At 44.0% G+C, this 18,347-nt stretch overlaps 1 protein-coding gene across 1 annotated transcript in view; it reads left to right on the top strand.

Annotated features, from left to right (window-relative positions):
- Positions 1 to 897: 897 nt before the first annotated feature.
- The window catches only part of RNF150 (ring finger protein 150), a 234,524-nt gene continuing 217,074 nt past the window's right edge, over positions 898 to 18,347 (top strand). The window contains exon 1 of the mRNA XM_040967267.1: positions 898 to 1,423. Coding sequence (XP_040823201.1) covers positions 913 to 1,423 — 511 coding nt within the window. The 5' untranslated portion in view covers positions 898 to 912. The remainder of the gene's footprint in view (positions 1,424 to 18,347) is intronic.

The raw sequence follows: 18,347 nt of genomic DNA, 5'->3' as shown, positions 1-18,347 counted from the left end.
GCCTTGAGCAAACGTGCGAGTTATTGAGACTTAACACGCTCTCTAGCATACCGGAGGATGTAAGGCGCAGGAAGCCGTTCCTGTACTCCCAGGTCAAGGGCTTCTGCAAACCCCACCTGGCCCAAGTGGCAGACTGGAGCAGAGTTAGAGACCCGGCAGGGGTCGCTGCTGCCCGCGAAGAGACGGAGGGAGCGAGGCGAACGGAGCCCCGAAGCTTTGACATCACGCTAAGCTCCTCCTTGCACGCACACATTCTACACACACACACAAACATACACAGACACACGCACACCCGGGCCGCGCGCTCGCCCCGCGCCCCGCGCCCCGCGCCCCGCAGGCCGCTACCTCGGCAAGAGTTTTCCTCACGCAGCCAACCCGGCCAGGCCGGCAGCGCCGCGACCGGAGCCCCGGGAACTCGCGCGCGCAGCGGTTTCCGCCGCCGCGTCTTGCAGCTTGACCCGCGCGCCCCTGCGCTCGGCGGCGGTCGGGACTCCCTGGGCAGCACCTCTGAGCGCCGGCAGCCGGGGTGGCCCTCGCCGGTGCTGGAGGGCGTGGGGCCGTCACCCCGCGCGCGCCCGCGCCCTGCTGCCAACCTTATGAGAGAAGGAGAGGCCGGGCGGAGGCGCAGGACGCTCGGCAGCCGGACTGCTCCCCAAGCCCCGAGCGCCCACTCCTCCCGCGCTCCCTGCACGGCCCGGGAGCTACATTCAAGCGCCGCCCTCCAGCTAAAAGGCGAAGGGGCCCGCGACAGCCGCTCGCCAGGAATCCGGAGCCCGCGGCGGCTGTGCGTCCCGGCCGCGGCTGCCGGAGCGGAGGAGTGAGCGGCGGCCGCGGCGCAGGGCGGCGATCCGCGCGGAGGCACGGGGCAGGGGGAGGGCGCGGGGGGCGGGGCGGGGGCGCCGCTGGAGAAAGATGGCAAGGTCTCTCATCCAAGCGTGCCGCAGTCTGGCTCTCTCAACATGGCTGCTTTCCTTTTGTTTCGTACATCTGCTCTGCCTGGACTTCACTGTGGCCGAGAAGGAGGAATGGTACACCGCCTTCGTGAACATCACCTACGCCGAGCCGGTACCGGACTCTGGGGCCGGGGCGGTAGGCAGTGGTGGCGGTGGTGGCGGCGGCAGCGGAGCCGGAGCCGAGCTGCACACGGAGAAGACCGAGTGCGGGCGCTACGGGGAGCACTCGCCCAAGCAGGACGCCCGTGGGGAGGTGGTCATGGCCAGCTCGGCCCACGACCGCCTGGCGTGCGACCCCAACACCAAGTTCGCGGCGCCAACGCACGGCAAGAACTGGATAGCCCTCATCCCCAAGGGCAACTGCACCTACAGAGATAAGATCCGGAACGCGTTCCTGCAGAACGCCTCCGCCGTGGTCATCTTCAACGTGGGCTCCAACACCAACGAGACCATCACCATGCCCCACGCAGGTGAGCCACAGGGTCGCGCGGTAGGAGAGGAGCCTGAGCGGGTTGGAGGCGCACGGAGGGGGGTCGTGCGCCTGTCTCCCGGAACCTTTCTGGGAAGTCCAGGCAGTGTAGAGGACGCCTCTGGGTGCTCAGCACCTATGAAGTTTTGATCTGCGTCTCTTGAGGTTTGCATTGGGGTGAAGAGGGGGTTACAAAGAGGATTAATTGTGAGAGGGAGATGTCAGCAACCTTGGCACAGAGAATCCAGGACAGGGATTTGCCAAGGTGGACTAACTTTTTTCGGGAGGCTTTGCAAGAGAGACAGGAGCTACAGCACAGGCTCGGACACTGTTCTTGGTGACTGGCGGCGCACCTGTTTGGAGCCGGTAGATCTGATAAGTCAGCTCTGTGCTCTGTGTGTGCATCAGGTGTACCCCTGATGCTGTGTCGTTTGTGTTATCAGCGTGTAGGTAGGGTTACCTGCTCACTGAGCATGATCAAGAACTTGGTGCTTCAAGTCAGGTTTCAACTCTTTCTGGAAGATTGAGTGCTCCACCTCCCATCCCCCCACCTCGGCCCTGGGTTTAGGCACACACACACCAACACTGTAATATTAAAAGCACCGGCTCCAACCGGCTGCCATCCAGAGAAGCTAAACCCAAGGCCTGATGGTAAATAATCCCAGCCCTCCAGGAAGCTGAGAAGAGTGAAGTGGTGATCAAGTGACAACTGCTTTTCTTGATTTGCATTAATCCTTTGCCTGATTGATACGTTAAAAAATAAGAAAGACTTGCTTTCTGGCCAGAAGGGGCACTTTCCAAATAGAGTGTGTTTTTCTTGGTTGTCTCAGGTACCAGGACTGGAAGTACATCGGTATCCCCAAGCTCAGCTCAGTAGTACATGTCTGACTTAGGCAACACATTCTTGGTGGGGATGATAACAAAAAGCCATCTCAACGTGGCCATGGACCAGCAGCTTCAGGTGGACTTGTCCTCCCGAGGTCAGGTCCATTGCTTGTATCAGTGTACGTGAGGGGATAAAACTCAGATGCTTTTTTTATTTTTCCTAGTAGAGTTGGCTATCGAAAAACATTACTTTCTTTAAAAGACAGATTTTTAATAAACAGGCTACTGAAATGGGACACTAAGCTGTGGCCGCATTGGCAGGGATGTTTCTTCGGGGCCAAGTTTCCATTCCAAGAGCTCCTGTAGCCTATTAGTGAGATACACAGTCGGGGTGCCTCTAGTAACGAACACCAGCTGTGTTAGGGAATTTTGTCAACCTTAACACAAACGGGTGAGAAGGGGAGGTGTTCGGCACTGAAAAAATACAAGCCAGAAAAATGCAGTGTGCTAATTAATGAGGAGGAGGAGGAGGAGGAGAGGCTCATAACTTCATAGAAAAGTTAGGATGCAGCACTTGAAAAACATTCAGTGTGAGTTTCCGGAGCTCAGCCATTTCTAAGGGAGAAGATTGGGCTCTGACCTGGAGTCATGAGAGCCCAGCTGAAGCTTTGATATTCAAAGAGTGTTAAGGTTAAGTCAGGTAAAATATCATTCAGTAAATATGTTGTTTAGTATCTAGCAATAGAGCATGAATGAGGGTTTTGTTGTTGTTTTGTTTTATGCCTGTGAAACTCCAAGGAGTTTGCTAGCTGACTTTAGAGGATTTTTAAAAAATGTTGCTTGATGCATAGCGCATGCAGTCCCTCAGCTGAGCGTCTTTGATGTGAGGTACGAAGCAGCATTTGTTCCTGCCTAAAAAGCTTTTCCAGAACGCAGACTCTTTGGATCAATGAATAGATTGCCTGTTTTTTGAGGAGAGCAATCATCTGATTTTCTGCTGAAACAGTGCTTGTTTCAGACATAGTGAGAGTCAAGGTCTTCGTCATAGTTTGAACGGTAAAGACTGAAAATGGTAAAGTCTTTAGGATTTGTTCTTGGTTTCCATGAGTGTATAAATGCTGTATCTGCTATCAGCCACAGAGCTTCTTGCTATTTGGAGGATTTTATTGTGTTTAACAGGACCTGTGTTCACTTCAGGTTCACACATAAGCAGACACATGTTGGGGTGTTCTGGCCAACCCTACACTTGAGTCTCAAGTTCTCGTGCCTGACAGCGCGGGCACTGGCCTGCCTGACCAGGTCTTCACTTCAGCTCCAGCACTTGAGGCTGTTCTTTCTCCAGGGAAGTCTGAGTCATGCTTCCAACTTCGCCTTAGGAAACTGTACACATTAGCTGCTAATGAAATATTCTTATTTTGTCATTTGGGAATGCCACATCTCAGAGGACCCATCTATTTATATACTTTTTAATCTCCAAAAGGCTTTTTATTTCTTATTTATTTTAGTATAAGAGCTGATGTTATATCTCTCAACCTGTACATTCTTTTTTTTAAAAAAGGGTTTATTTATTTTTATTACAAAGTCAGATATACAGAGAGGAGGAGAGGCAGAGAGGAAGATCTTCTGTCCAGTGATTCACTCCCCAAGAGACTGCAACGGCCGATGCTATGCCATTCTGAAGCCGGGAACCAGAAACTTCCTCCAGGTATCCCACATGGGTGCAGGATCCCAAAGCTTTGGGCTGTCCTCGAGTGCTTTCCCAGGCCACAAGCAGGGAGCTGGATGGGAAGTGGAGCTGCCGGGATTAGAACTGGCACTCATATGGGATCCTGGGCATGCAAGGCGAGGACATTAGCTGCTAGGCCACGCTGCCGAGCCCTCAACCTGTACATTCTGGTATTCTTGTTTGGAACTGATACCTTTCAGGTAAAAAGATGATCTTCAGGGTTCTGCCACCTTGTATCTGTGCACTGCACATGATGTAATCCAGCCAAGCTAATATCTTGATGTTAATTAAATAGAAAGAATTTTCTATTCTCTTTGTCATAACCTTTTCTGATTCTTTTTTCTTGGGCTCTGCAAAAAAAATGATTTGGGATTTCTGTTACTTCTACAGTTTTAATTTTGCATTCACAAAAGCACGGATTCTTCTGGGATAAACTAGTAGTTTTACTTTATTAATAAAGTTGCCCCTACAATGTAAAAGCTTTGTGAGATACTGGACATGCTCTACAGTTTACTAATATGACTGTAGTAACTTTTGACTACCTTATACAAGCCCCACCATTGTCTAACACTAAAGAGAAAAAACCCGTAGTTACTTCCCAGTTATTTCCCAAACCCCAACACTAGAGAAACACTAATGTGATTTCTGACTCCGTAGATTTGCCTCATCCCCACATTTCCTATAACTAACTATGTACTTTTTAGACTTCTGTGATTCCTCCATTGCTTAATGTTTTTAAGGGTCATCAAAGTTGTAAACTTTATCCCTGCCTACTGCCAAATAATCTGTTATGTAGACATACTACATTTTACTTACAAGTTCGTCGGTTGATTTAGGATGTTTCTGCTTTTTGGTGTGGATAATACTGCTATGAATATTCATGTACAGATATTTGGGAATATTTCTCTTGGATATGTACCTAGGAGTAGACTTTCTGCGTCCTATGGCAACCTTGTGGTTGAACCTTTTGAAGACCTGAGAAACTTCCAACACAGCTCCACTGCTTTCACATTCTTGCAAGCAACAGTGTGAGGGGTCTGGTTTTTTCCATATCCTCAGCAACTTACAGTTAGTTATCTTTCTTATTTTAACCATTGCAATGGTATAGTTTTAACTTACATTTCCCTGATGACTACTAGTTACTTTCTAGTGTGCTCCTAATTCTTTTCACCTGTGTATCTTTCCAACTCATACATCCTTTGTTCTAGGAAAGACAGGCAGGAGGTGGGAGTGGTAAGAGAGTGGAAAACAGAGTATGATGAGGGAAGGAAAGTTAACAAGGAAAGAAAAGGAGAGGAGAGGAGGGAAAGAGAGAGGGAGAGGTAGGGAAGAGGGGGAATGCTGATAGACCAGAAAATGTTTGCCTCCTATAAAGTGATGGAAGTTATTACATCTTTTTTTTTTAAGATCTACTTATTCTTTATTGCAAAGTCAGATATATACAAGATATATACACAAGAGAGAAAGATCTTTCATCCAAGGATTTACTCCCCAAGTGACTGCAACAGCCAGTGCTGTGCTGATCCAAAGCCAGGAGCCAGGAAACTCTTCTTGGTCTCTCACCTGGATGCAGGGTCCCAAGGCTTTGGGCTGTCCTCGACTGCTTTCCCAGGCCACAAGCAGGGAGCTGGATGGGAAGTGGAGCTGCCAGGATTAGAACTGGCTCCCTTATGGGGTCCCGGCGTATGCAAGGCAAGGACTTTAGCCACTAGGCTACCGCAATGGGCCCTGGAGTCCACTGTTACAGCATTCGCCTACAAGGGAAGCAGCCCCTGCAAATTTCTTGTTTTCACCTGTTACCTTGAAGCAGTCTAGAATATACAGATATTCAAGGGGTCTTCAAACAGTTCATGTAAAATATGTACCATTGAACCTAACCATGCGGACGCGGTATGGTAGCCTTTCGACTAAAGTCCTTGCATTACACGCACTGGGATCCCACATAGATGCCAGTTCATGTCCCAGTGGCTCCATTTCCCTTCCAGCTCCCTGCTGCTGACCTGGAAAAGCAGTGAAGGATGGCCCAAAGCCTTGAGATGCTGCACCCATGTGGGAGACCCAGAAGAAGCTCCTGGTTTCTGGCTTTGGATCGGCTCAGCTCTGGCCATCATAGCTGCTGGGGGAGAGAATCAGCAGATGGAAGATCTTTCTCTGTGTCTCTCCTCCTCTCTGTATTTCTGACTTCCCAATATTATAAATAAATCTTTAAAAAAAAAAAGAAAAGAATCATGTATGGATTTCCCATCTTTTGCATACAAATGACATTTTACTCTTTTTCTCCATTTTCCTCTAAACTTGTTGAAATGCCCTAGTATTCTCTCTGGAATTCCTCCTTTTCCAAAGTTTGAGCTGTTCTCCACAGTTACCACAGCCATCTTGCCCTGCCTCCACTCTTAAGCTGCTGTTAGGAATCCACAAACACAGAGATTCCTCCTCGGGAGCTGGATGTCTGATTTCCTCTTAATAGAGAAACAGAAAGATAGCAAAGATCTAAAAAAAAAAAAAGAAGAAGAAGAAAAAAAAACTCTCACTTCCTCAACATCACAATCCAGTTACAAGTAGCCTACACATATTTATCACACATGTGCTTACCACAGTGAGATTTTAATTTCAGCCAGGCGAAAGTGCAAATGCCATGGGGGAATCCTAAAATGTTTACTAGCCATCAGAGGGTGCTCAAACAGCTGCTCTCAGCGCAGTGAGATCACAAGCAGAAGCTGGGACATCCATTTTAGTCTCCAAAGCATAAAGGGGTAAATCAAGAATTTTTCTCCAAGGCTGCCAGGACCCCAGGGAGCTCAGGTGTATGATGACCCAGGCTCTTGTTAAGTTGCCATGTATCACTGAGCTCCAGGCTTAGAAAGGCTAACACCAACTGCTATGCGCCACTCTGTGTGTACTAGCCCATTTAATGCACATAAAAGAAGTCCAGGGATATGCTACCACTCCTAATTTCACCATATAGGAATGACAAGCTCTCAAATGTGCAATCACCTGCTTAAAGATACACAGTGAGAAAGTAGCTGCACTAGGGCCCGAACCCACATGGGCCAGCTCTTTAAAGATTGATTCTAGAAATGCTTGCTAGCATCACTTTGCTCTGAGCCATGGGTAAGCACTGAGATCATTCTAAGAGTCAGCACTTTATCGCTTTGTACTGCCAATTTGGTTGTGTAGATATACCACACTCAGGGCTCATGCCAGGTGGAACTGTATTCCACTGCCTTTTCCTCTGGCCTCCTTCTTGCTCTAACCTAAAGTTGTAATATCTGGGGCCTAGCGCCATGGTCTACTGGCTAACGTCCTTACCTTGAATACACAAGGATCCCACATAGGTACTGGTTCTAATTCCAGTAGCCCTGCTTCCCATCCAGTTCCCTGCTTGTGACCTGGGAAAGCAGTCGAAGATGGCCCAAAGCCTTGGTACCCTGCATCCACGTGAGAGATCCAGAAGAGTTTCCTGGCTCCTGGCTTTGGATCGGCTCAGCTCTGGCCATCGCAGCTGCTTGGGGAGTGAATCAGCAGATGGAAGATCTTTCTCTGTGTCTCTCCTCCTCTCTGTATCTCTGACTTTGCATTAAAAATAAATAAATCTTTAAAAAGTGTGGATTCCAGGTGTACACACTACCTTGAGCGCTAATACTTTTAGTTGTTAAAGTCTTACCCTCTGCAAGGAACCAGTGGTTCTAATTTAATATTTTTCCTAAGATTTTTTTTTCTAGAATATAGTCGGTAATGCTTTGTATTTTCCTATAAATGATATAAATGTCTTCCACCAGCTTGTAGCCCTTGCTGTGAATGGCAAAATACTGGTCAAAAAGTAATTACTCTGTTCTAAGGCATGTTCGAAGCAATTTGAGTACATTTAATTCTCACAGTCACATTGTGCCAATTTCACAGGTGATGAACTGAGACTGACTATGTCATGTAGCATATGTGACAAAATTGAACTTGCAAACCTAAGCGGTCTGCTCACGTGTGTGTTGTTTCTTAGCTGCTGCTCTACATATCCTCTTCACTTGAAAGAATACTGTAAAAATTAGATGTGGTGGCAGGCATTGGACATGGTGCCACCTTGCACATTCACATCCCACTTGGAGAGCCTGGCTCTGAGTCTCAGCTGTGTTCCCCATTCAGGATTCCTGCTCACGTGCACCCGGGCAGACAGCAGATGTCAAGTCAGGGAGTTGGGGCCCTACCACTTTCATGAAAGACCCCAGTTGAGTTCCTGGCTCCTGGCTTCACTCTGGCTCAGGTCTAGTTGCTGTGGGTATCTGGGGATTGAATTAGTAGATGGGAGCTCTCTGTCTCCCTGTCTTTGTCTCTATGCCTTTGAAGTAGATGAAATAGATGAAACATTGTATGTGGAAAAACAAGGTATATGGGGCAGTCATTACTTAATCATGGGCACAGGGAGTGATCCAAGGCTTATTGCCCTACAGAATATGGTAGCAAGTCTGTAGGCCCACACACTGCTGACTTCTGTCAAAGTTTCCCCGCATCGGGACAGTGGGAACTGAGATATGGGGATCTTCTCTATGTCTACATCTGCTGATAGCCTTTTGGCTTTGGGTAAGGCATTGCCTCTATCCTCAGCCTCAGGTTTTTGCTTCATAAAATGTGAGGCTTGAATGAGCTGATCTCTATCACATTCTGAACCCCAAAATCTATTGTTTATATATTCAAAAATGGGACTGTTTCTAATAGATTTCAGACTTCAGGCTTCTGGTGATTAGAAAAGCCAATGAGAGGGGACTCTGTTCGTGCACAGTAGGAGGTGCTGGAGCCGAGCAGTGTCCCCAAGTCCTCATCATGTTTTATGATCTCTCTACTGGCCTGCCCACTCATTTATGTTTCCCCGTCTCAACCTCAAAGTCAGTGTGGTCAGGACCTCAGTTTCACAGAGTCAGGCTAGGGTTCGTCAGGAGAGGCTACACAAAGCAGACTTTGTTTAGCAAAGAAAACACAATCCTAAGGTTAAAAGTGTTTGGAACTGCAGGAGATTTCCCTGGGACTCTAAGCTATCTTGGCATCCAGATTGAAGCTGAACAGGCAACCATATGGAATTGCTGATCCCAGGATTCATGCACAGAGTTGAAGTGGATGGCAGCTTAAAGGCTTTCCTAAGCCTGAAAGTCATTTAGATATTTAAGAAACATACATATTTAAGCATCTCAGTTCTTGCTTTATTTTCCTTGTAAAATTCACACAGGAAATCTGTCATTTATGTTTGCTCTTAATCACCCATACCAATGAAATCTCACCCTCACCAGAGAAAGGGAAAGAAGGAGAGAGAGAGAGAGAGAGAGAGAGAGAGGAGGGGGGAGAGAGAATGAACTTCAGAGAGCTTCTGGAGGCGGGCATTGTGCACAGGGGGTTAAGTTGCCATTTGAGTCTTCTTCATCCCTGGTTGAATTTTGTCTCCTTCCCTTCTTACTGGCTTATCTACCTGGGAAACAGCAGGTGAAGGCCCACGTGCTGGAGTCCCTGCCACCTTGTGGCACGGTGGATCAGGGTTGAGCTCTAGGCCCCTGGCGCTGGGTAGTCCCAGCCATGTCTGTGTGGGAATCTAGAGAGCAAGCAGGAAGGTTGATAGTCTCTCTGTGGCTGTTTGTCTTGCCTTTTCAGACAGTCATTTTAAAGTTCATGGGAAAATGAAATTAAAAAGTTAGTTTATGCTGGCACAAAAACCATTTGAAATCTTTTGCAGTTTTTACATATTTTTCATGAACTTTCTGGAAAAACCTCATGTCTATTTCTTTATGATACAGTAAGCAGTAACTCTCACCTGTCTCTGTCTCTTTACTGGCAGTCAGATACCCAATATCCAGGAATCCCAGACTCTCGTATTAAAAACCATAATTCATGGTAAGTGTTAAATAACATTCTTGGCAGAGTGACTCAGTATAGCGTAGGAATTTCAAGAAATTGAACTACGTGTTTACACATTTTAGGTCGTAGATATATGTATCTGGGGGATTTGGAAGACATTTCATCTCTACTTCTAATTTGCACAAGTAACTTGATCTTTAACTCTTCATTACTTTGCTTCTTCGAAGTCCTGTTTTTTTTTTTGTTGTTGTTGTTGTTGTTTTGTTTTTTTGTTTTCCCAGAAAGTGAAGTGAATTTTATGATCAGGAAGTCTGGAATGGTTTAGAAAGAAACTGGAGGGTATTGATGGCTCATTTTTCCTCTTCATGCCTCCAATCCAAATTTTTTCATAAAGCAGTTTTAACCTTGGCAAAGAAGGAGCTTAACTGTGATTGTTGCATTTCTGGGCATGGAATTTGGCAGCTCAAGTGTTTTGTGGTTTTATAGCTCCTAGATGTTTTCAGTTTATCCTAGGAGAGATGCTTCTTGCATGTACTAAAGAGATTTCTACTTAAAGCTGAGTGTCTGAAGTTATAGTGACCTTATAGTTATAATGCTTTTAAGCATTGAAAGCAGAGATGTTAAATCTGAGTTAAAATAAAGTTCAAGTACCATTCAGATAGTTCCAGTGTTTGAATATCTTGTTTGTAATGTAAGATCCAGAGAAACAAGATAAATTTATGCTGCAGAATTGTTCTGAGTAATAATTAGGGCATTTCTATGAAATGGAAACTTTGTGTATAGGCTTAATATATACAGGTTTCACATAAAGTAATAATCTTTACTGTTACTTGGAACTCTAAAGATTTATACATTAGTTTGTGATAAGATAAATGTGCTTTATATAGAAATCAGACTATTATTAAGGAGCTAAATCTTTTGATATCATTGAAAAGGACAATTAAAGTTATTTTACTGTTTCAAATGTATAGATATAAATTGATTTCTATAAATAGCTTTTACTTCACCAATTCCATAGAAAGTCATGGTTTTAAAAATAATTTTTCTTTTCAGTGGAAGCAAGCATGATTTGTAAGAAAACTAAAGCTTGTGCATTGAACTGTTAGGCACTGTCAACATGCGACATACGTAAGCACTTGAAGTCATTGGTGGGAAAATGCAGTGAAAAGAAGAATTCATTTTGGTGCACATGGGGGGCCCTCAGGAAATTTATGAGCAGTGGGTGTTAAGAAAAGATGTATGTCACACTTGAGATTTAAAAGCTAGTCTGTAATCTTGCGTTCGATGCATGGCTCATTCACATCCTCTGCAGTCAGAGATCCATAATGAGCACACGTGTTGGAAGAGATGGCAGGAAATGTTTCTTTTTTCACCAGTTCAGCCTGGCCCACTCCACCATCACTGTCTTTTCATGTACACGGTCTACTTAGGCACTAGTGCAAAGGGAAGATTTGACATTTTTCAGACAAGTTGGCTGCACACTCATGAGCTTCTTTTTCTCTCATCGTCTCATTCCTGGCCCCCACTTTCAACAAAAGATGCATACCTGTCCATTCTATAGCCATGAGTTGCCTAGACTCACATCAGAGTTGTAAAGTCAAGTGTCCCACAGGATAATGGATAGGCGAAGATATTAGCTGTGCTTCTTTCTGAAGGAAGCCTGACCAACTCTTCCTCCCAGGGATCCTCGGGACTAGCTGCTTCTTCTGGTCTCTTCCCTCACATAACCCCGTGGCTGAGGGACTTCCTAGCATGTCTGTTGAAAACACCGCATCCTCCTGTCCCCCAACCTACCCTACTCTCCCTGCCTTATGATTTTTACTGTGTGTCTGTTGTGTTTCCTCCCACACCAAGGGAAGCTCCGTCACAGCAGAGTTTTCATACATGCATCTGTGTGTGTTCATTTCTGATTCCTCCATACCTAAAAAACGGTACCTGGCACTTGCAGGATACACAGGGGACAGGCTTTTGATCCAACACTTGAGATTTTGGTTAGGAACCCTCATCCCACCTCATTGTCTGCATTTTAATAACCATGTCAGGCTCCTCACTCCAGCTTCCTGCTCAGGCAGGAAGTAGCAATGATTCAAGTTCTTCGGTTCCTGTCACTGATGTGAGAGAACTGGGTTGAATTCCCAGTTGCTGGCATTTGGAGAGTGAACCAGTAGAAGGGGAGCTCACTCCTTAGATATTTGAGATGCTCTCTGGTATCTCAAATAAATGAATAAAAAATATTTTAGTGCTTAATAAATATTTTAGTGCTTAGAGACCAGCAAAACATGCTAAAATAAATTTTATGGCATTTTTTTTTTTTACTTTCGATTCATGTAAAAGAAGTCAGGGTAATCCTAATTGGAGCCCTATTTCAAATATTTATTCATCTTGTAGGATGTGACATTGAAGTGGGTGCCTGGAACATGACCTTGATCTGACAGGAAAAAGTCACAGTAGAAACGAGGAGGAGGGTATAGAGTGTCAAAAAATTTGTAATCAGTTAAAAATCTATACGTGTGTTCATTGCCTGCAACTTATTAATAGATATGTGTATTTACTTATTTAAATAAATGCAAACATATATATACGTTTGATTATTTTCAAATGAAATATATGTCATATAGAAGTTTTGAATATGTAAAATGTTAAAAAAAGATAATAAAAGCTGTCCCTGTGTCACCCACTCATTCATTCTTATAAGTAAGCATAATAAAACTATATCAATTTGATAGTATATTACACTTTTTTTACTTTTAAAAGTTAAATGAGTACCTTTTGAGCTTTCCTTGATGCTTCCATTGTATCTTGATGATGTTTATACTCTTCTTGCACATAAACAATGCTGAAGTAAAAATCCTGTGTGGCCGAACAGGGTGCCAGTCCATCGTTGTTTGTCAGTCAAGTATCAGAAGGCATTAGTAAAGGGCTGTTCCTGTGCAGCCATAGCATAGTGTATCTTTGTTTTATATAGGCTTCTGTAGGCATCAACTGTTCATGGAAACTTAGCATTATGAGAAAACTTCTTGTACCAAAATATCCTTTTAATTCTGGTTTTTCTTTTGGAAAGTTTTTAAATTTTTGATAGAGTGATAGCAATTTCCATCTGCCTAATCAATCTCCAAATGACCTCAGAGGTTAGGACTGGGCCAGGTCAAAGTCAGCAACTCTACCTGGATCTCCCGTGTGAGAGTCGGAGAACTGAGCTTTTGTACCATCATCTACTGTCCTCACAGACACTTTATTAACAGGAAGCTGGATCAGAAACAGTAACCGAGATTCTAACTAGCCCTCTGACATGGGATGCTAGGGGTCAACATTGGTGTCTTTACCCGCTATGTCAAGCCGGTCACCAGCCCCATTTCCACGTTTTGAAGTCCCCTCATGTGCTTTCTTTATAATGCAATGCTTCTTCCAGAGAGAGACCACACCTGGGGTCCTGTCTTTGCCTGTCAGCATCACTTGGCTGCAGACTGTTAGTTTGACAGCTGAAGGCAAGAGGCAGAACTGCAGGGAATCAGAAGGAGTGAAGGTGGAACATGGTTTCATCAGGGTTAGGCTGGGTGCACACCTGCCTGTTCCTATCTCCTGGATGCCAAGTGCAGGTTGAACCAGCCATTGGGAAACTTGGGATTTGGTTGTGGTTCTGCTTCTCTTCACACTGATATTACCCATGGCAAGTCACTTTTTTCTATCTCATCTCATCTCTTTTTATTTGATGGTGAGGAGGAGGGTCCTGGAGGGGACTTAGGTTGAATTCAGTGACTCTATTCCATCTGCACACTGTATTTATTTGGGGGCTTTGAAAATTACTGGTACCCAAGTCCTACTTACAGTGCCTTTTGTGCTAGGTCTGGCCTAGAGAGGGGTCTTCCAGATAATTTTAAAAACTAAGGACCATTGCCCTGGACCAAAGGCCCCTTCAGGTACTTGTATCGTATAATAGTTTGTCATTTAAATTATGTTTTTCCTTTGAGGGTATGAGCATCCTGCAAGAAAACGACTTATTAAGTTTTCACTCTTCCCCCAAGAACTATAATGATTAAATTATGAATGGATGTCCAGTGAATATTACTTCAATCATGAGTTTGTGATTTACTAGTAGCAGCCCAGTTTTGGAGACCAGCGAGCAGACAAGCAAATGGCAAAGCCAGCAAGTACACAAAAACACGTATACTCCTATAAAGCAGTCAGAATCAGTCAGAAATTATTAGACAGTTGAATTAAATTGAGCGGAATTTTGTTGACCTGCTAAATGTTCATTTTTTTTGTTGTAGTCCTTTAAGAATAAGAGCTTGAGATAGCATGTAATTTTACCAAGTGGGCAGTATAATTTCCATTCATTGTGGTTATGTCATCATCACTGCCCAGCTTGTGGGGGCAGGAGAAGGTAATATGGTGAAAAAGAGGACTATGGCACGCATGTGCCCTGCATCTGAACCCTGGCAGAGTCACTCGCCCAGGGAGACATGAAACAACGTAGTGCTGGAGATGGAGCTTAGTGAGGACAATGTCCCACCATTCTAAGGACGTGAGCAGCAGTGGAAAAGGTGTCACTAAAACAGCAAAAGGGAGGAGGGCCGGAACATTCCAAAAACAAGCGTTGAAGTCTTAGGTGTCTTCCCTGTTATCCAGCAGGGCTGAAGCTAACTGTTAGGTTTCCTAATCCTGGAAAGGGGAAACTGAGCATTTCAGAGACCTTAAATCTAGTCACATCTTAGTGCTGTTACTTGCTCCAGTTGTGTTTAAGCTATCATGATCTCCTTCCTGGATGCCACTGCTACCCCTGGGTGCTGTCAGCATACAATGTTGCTGCTGCAACCTATTCCCAGTGCTGTGGTCAGGTTGAAATACTGTGGTCAGGTTGATTGAAGGAATGTGTATTCTTGATGAACAGTAGTCTTTCTAATTTTTACTAGCTGAATTTTTTTTTAGCAGTTCTTAACTTTTTTTTTAATTCGCATGAGTGGATTTCATATTTTTCACAGCACAGATTTAGAAGCATGGGGTCTCCCTCTTCCCCTTTCCATTCATCCAATCTCCTACCTCATTTTTATCTTTTTCCACCCAGATTCTTACAATGTCATGTTCATTCACTTCACACTAACAAGCTTAATGCTCTGATATATAAAGGTATCATGACATACCAAGTAGAGGAAAAAAGTGGTACACTAGGCCTTTGATTATAAAGGAAATTAAAAATATGTTATCACAAAAAAGGAAGGAAGAGGGAGGGCTGGAGGGAAAAAAGGAAGATAAGTGTCATGTTTTTAGAATTTTATCTATGAACTGCATAAAAATGTTCTTATTAAAAAATTAAAATGTAAGCAGAAGTAGGCATTTGACAGAGTGGTTAAGATGCCACTTTGGAGGCCTTATCCCCTGTCCAAGTTCCTGGATTCTAGTCCCAGTGCCATGCCTGGTCTAGCTTCCTGCTGCTGCACACCTGAGTAGCAGTAGACATTGGCTCAGTGCTTGTGTTCTGCCCCAAATGGGAGAGGAGACCTAGATTGAATTCTGAGCTTCCGGCTCCAGCCTGACCTGCTCTAGCCTGACCCAGCTGCAGCTGTTAAGGCCATTTGGTGTGTGAATCAGTGAATGTTACATCTCTTTGCATCTGCCTCTTTTTATTCAAATAAAAATTAAGTTTTTAAAAAATGTAAATCAAGGGTGATCATTTCTCTGCTCAAATATTCCAGGCACTTTTTGTGTAACTAGCAAACAAATCAAAGTTTGTGCCTTTATCCCAGGGCCCCGCCTGGTTTAACTTCTGTCTTCTGTTCTACTGCACTTCTTTTCTTACCATGCTTCTTAATATTTTCCAACACCTCTTGCTTTCTTACTGGTCCCCAGGTTATTCTGAAATTGCTCCCACTTTCACACCTTTGGAATCTGTTTATCTTGAATTTCAAAATAGAATTATTCTGTATTTGAACAGCCAAATATCATCTCTGTATATTTCTGAAATCTTTAGAAATGACTCTCAAGCAAGAATATCTGGTAACCATTTGTTTATCTTTCTCATATGTATCCAAATCATGCAATTTTAAATCCAGCTAGTAAATTGTGCCACCTCTAGTCTGAGAGAGATGTCTTTAGGCAAAGTACAGTTTGATAGGACTGTCAGTCAAGGGACTGTGGTGCTCCAATGAGCAGGGAGAGTCACCACCCTGAGTCTTTGCTATTCTTGGTGAGACTGTGCTCCAGGATTCAGCTACTCAGAATCTGAGTTTAACCCTTACTGAAGTGCATGCTGTTGGAATCTTTCCAGCTCCTGATAATAGAGGATATGGGAAAGGGTAGTGTCCTGGGCCCTTTATCTTTTGACTTCCCTTGAAGGATTACAGGAGGCCTGCAGCAGGAAGCCAGTCATGATTTCCTGAGATCTGTTAGCTGGTGTCTGAGCAAACCTGGATGCCTGCTTTTGTCCATACTGGAAAATGCTTTTCCATCCATTCTGAAAGGCTTTGCTTATGGAGGCTTGTGAAAGGAGTCTTATAGATCATGGGGGGAAAAAGTGTCCTTGAGAGTCTGCAAGGAAATGTGAAACAACAACAAGGGTGGAGGTGGGGTGTGCAGGATGTGCAGAGTACTGGCTGGAAGGGCTAACTGGGATTAGAGCATCTGGGAGATTTGCTGTTCCAAGAGGTCTGACTGTGTCTAGAAGAAATCTTACAGGTTAAGAGTAAACTGGAGCTGTATAGATGCATGGGTAAATCTGTGTCTTTATGTACGCACTAGCTCATTACAGAAGAATTTAGTCAGTGCAGCAGGAAGAAGTTTACCAGGATTCCTCTAAATGAAGGAGACAGTAAATGACAAATGACCAGCAAATAGGGCAGGCTGTGACCCCTTGGGCAGTGAGAGAACTACAAGAGAAAGTTCAAGTTTTCTCTGTTAACCAGAATAAGGAAAATGGCACTAAAGCATTTTGTTTGTTACAGAAGTTGGCATTTACTCTATAATGAGTTTCACATATTTGCATGCATTCGCTGTTTTGTTCTGAAAAACTGTAAATGCTAAGGTAATGTCCATTTTAATGGTTCATTCCTACTGATAATGCCATATACTGTATCTGACTTTGCTGTGCTTCCTGCCTTTCATATAAAAGCATTTGTTACATAAGAATAATTGCATGTTTTGGGGGTTAATTATTTTCAGTGCTGGTTCTCCTGCTAGACTACGGGCTTCCTAATGTGGCATGGTCCTGTGATAACCAACCCTGTATATTGGAAACTAGCACAGGATTGTTTTTTGTTGGTGGCGTTTGGTTTGATTTTGTTTGTGTAAATGATTCTCCATCTGTCGCAGTATAAGCTAATCCCTCTGATTAGTCATGACCCCTAGCGCTATTCATCTGGTGGGAGGTATCTGGCTTTTTAGACCAGTTCCTTGAAGCAATCAAGTGTTCATGAGGCTCACCTTACAATGCTAAACCTACACAAGAGAGGTCATTCCCGGCTTAGGGGCTAGCTCAGAAGCAACATAAAATAGTGCAGTCCAAGCTTTGTCGACTGATAAGTCTTTCAGTTTTTTTTTTTAATCCTTTTGGTCTTTGGGACAGACTTGGAAAACCTTTTGCCTAATTAAAACTTGATTCTTTTCAGTTAGAAAGTCTTACTGTTTTGGTATGACCAAAAGAGTTGTAATTTGGCCCATTGCTACCTGAAAGTACTCAACTTTTCTCCACTAAGAAACTATATTAAGTATATCTTAGCTTACTATTCATAGAAAGTCTTTTGTGTTTATGACTATGCAGTCATATAATAGAAAACACATCACATTATAGACATGTTCTTCAGTGAAGCTAATTAGGATTCATTTTGAACTGTAGCATAGTTATGAACCTGCTCAATGCTTTTATATTTAGTTTTTGTAAAGGTGGCCCATACTTACCACAGTACAGTGTGTTCATGCTGGAGTTAGGGGTGTTGAGTATTGAAGTGAAACTTCCAAATAGATTAAGATATTGGAACAGTGCATGCTCTCACTGTTGTGTTAAAACCATTGCAGTTTCTAGACTCATGCAAATATATTTGGTGCTTCCTATTTGTTCTTCATCACATTTGCCCTCAAACATTTTCAATGAGAAAGCAGACACACAGCTCAGATTGGGTCTCCTGACTGATGCGGAACACTTGCCCTGAATAAGTTAGTCATCTTACCTAGCTTTGGTAAGATAGCCACCTATTGTTAAAAGAAATGTCAACACAAATTGATTATAGGGGCATGGGAGTCAGTGGCATCAAGCTTTATGCAACCACATGATTCTGGGTGCATCTCCGTCCCAAATTCCTTTTCAGGGAATAGGAATTTCTGATAAGATGGACACATTAATAACCTTTTGGAGATAAATGACAGGCAGTTTGAGTAACTCAACACCAAGAAGCAGATCATGTGCAGTTGCTTAAAGAGCTGTAGACTGAACAATATCCAACAAAAAACGAACCTGAGATTATCTCAAACTTGTTAGGTTCAATTACTGTGATTGCAGGGCCACAGAGCACAAACATAAGGGGATATGAAGTTACCCTGTCCACCTGCCAGTGCT

Source organism: Ochotona curzoniae, unplaced genomic scaffold (genome assembly GCF_017591425.1).
Source record: "Ochotona curzoniae isolate NIBS_2020 unplaced genomic scaffold, NIBS_Ocur_1.0 scaffold_4506, whole genome shotgun sequence".
In the NCBI taxonomy this organism is placed as follows: Eukaryota; Metazoa; Chordata; class Mammalia; order Lagomorpha; family Ochotonidae; genus Ochotona; species Ochotona curzoniae.
This window is presented reverse-complemented; position numbering and strand designations above follow the sequence as displayed.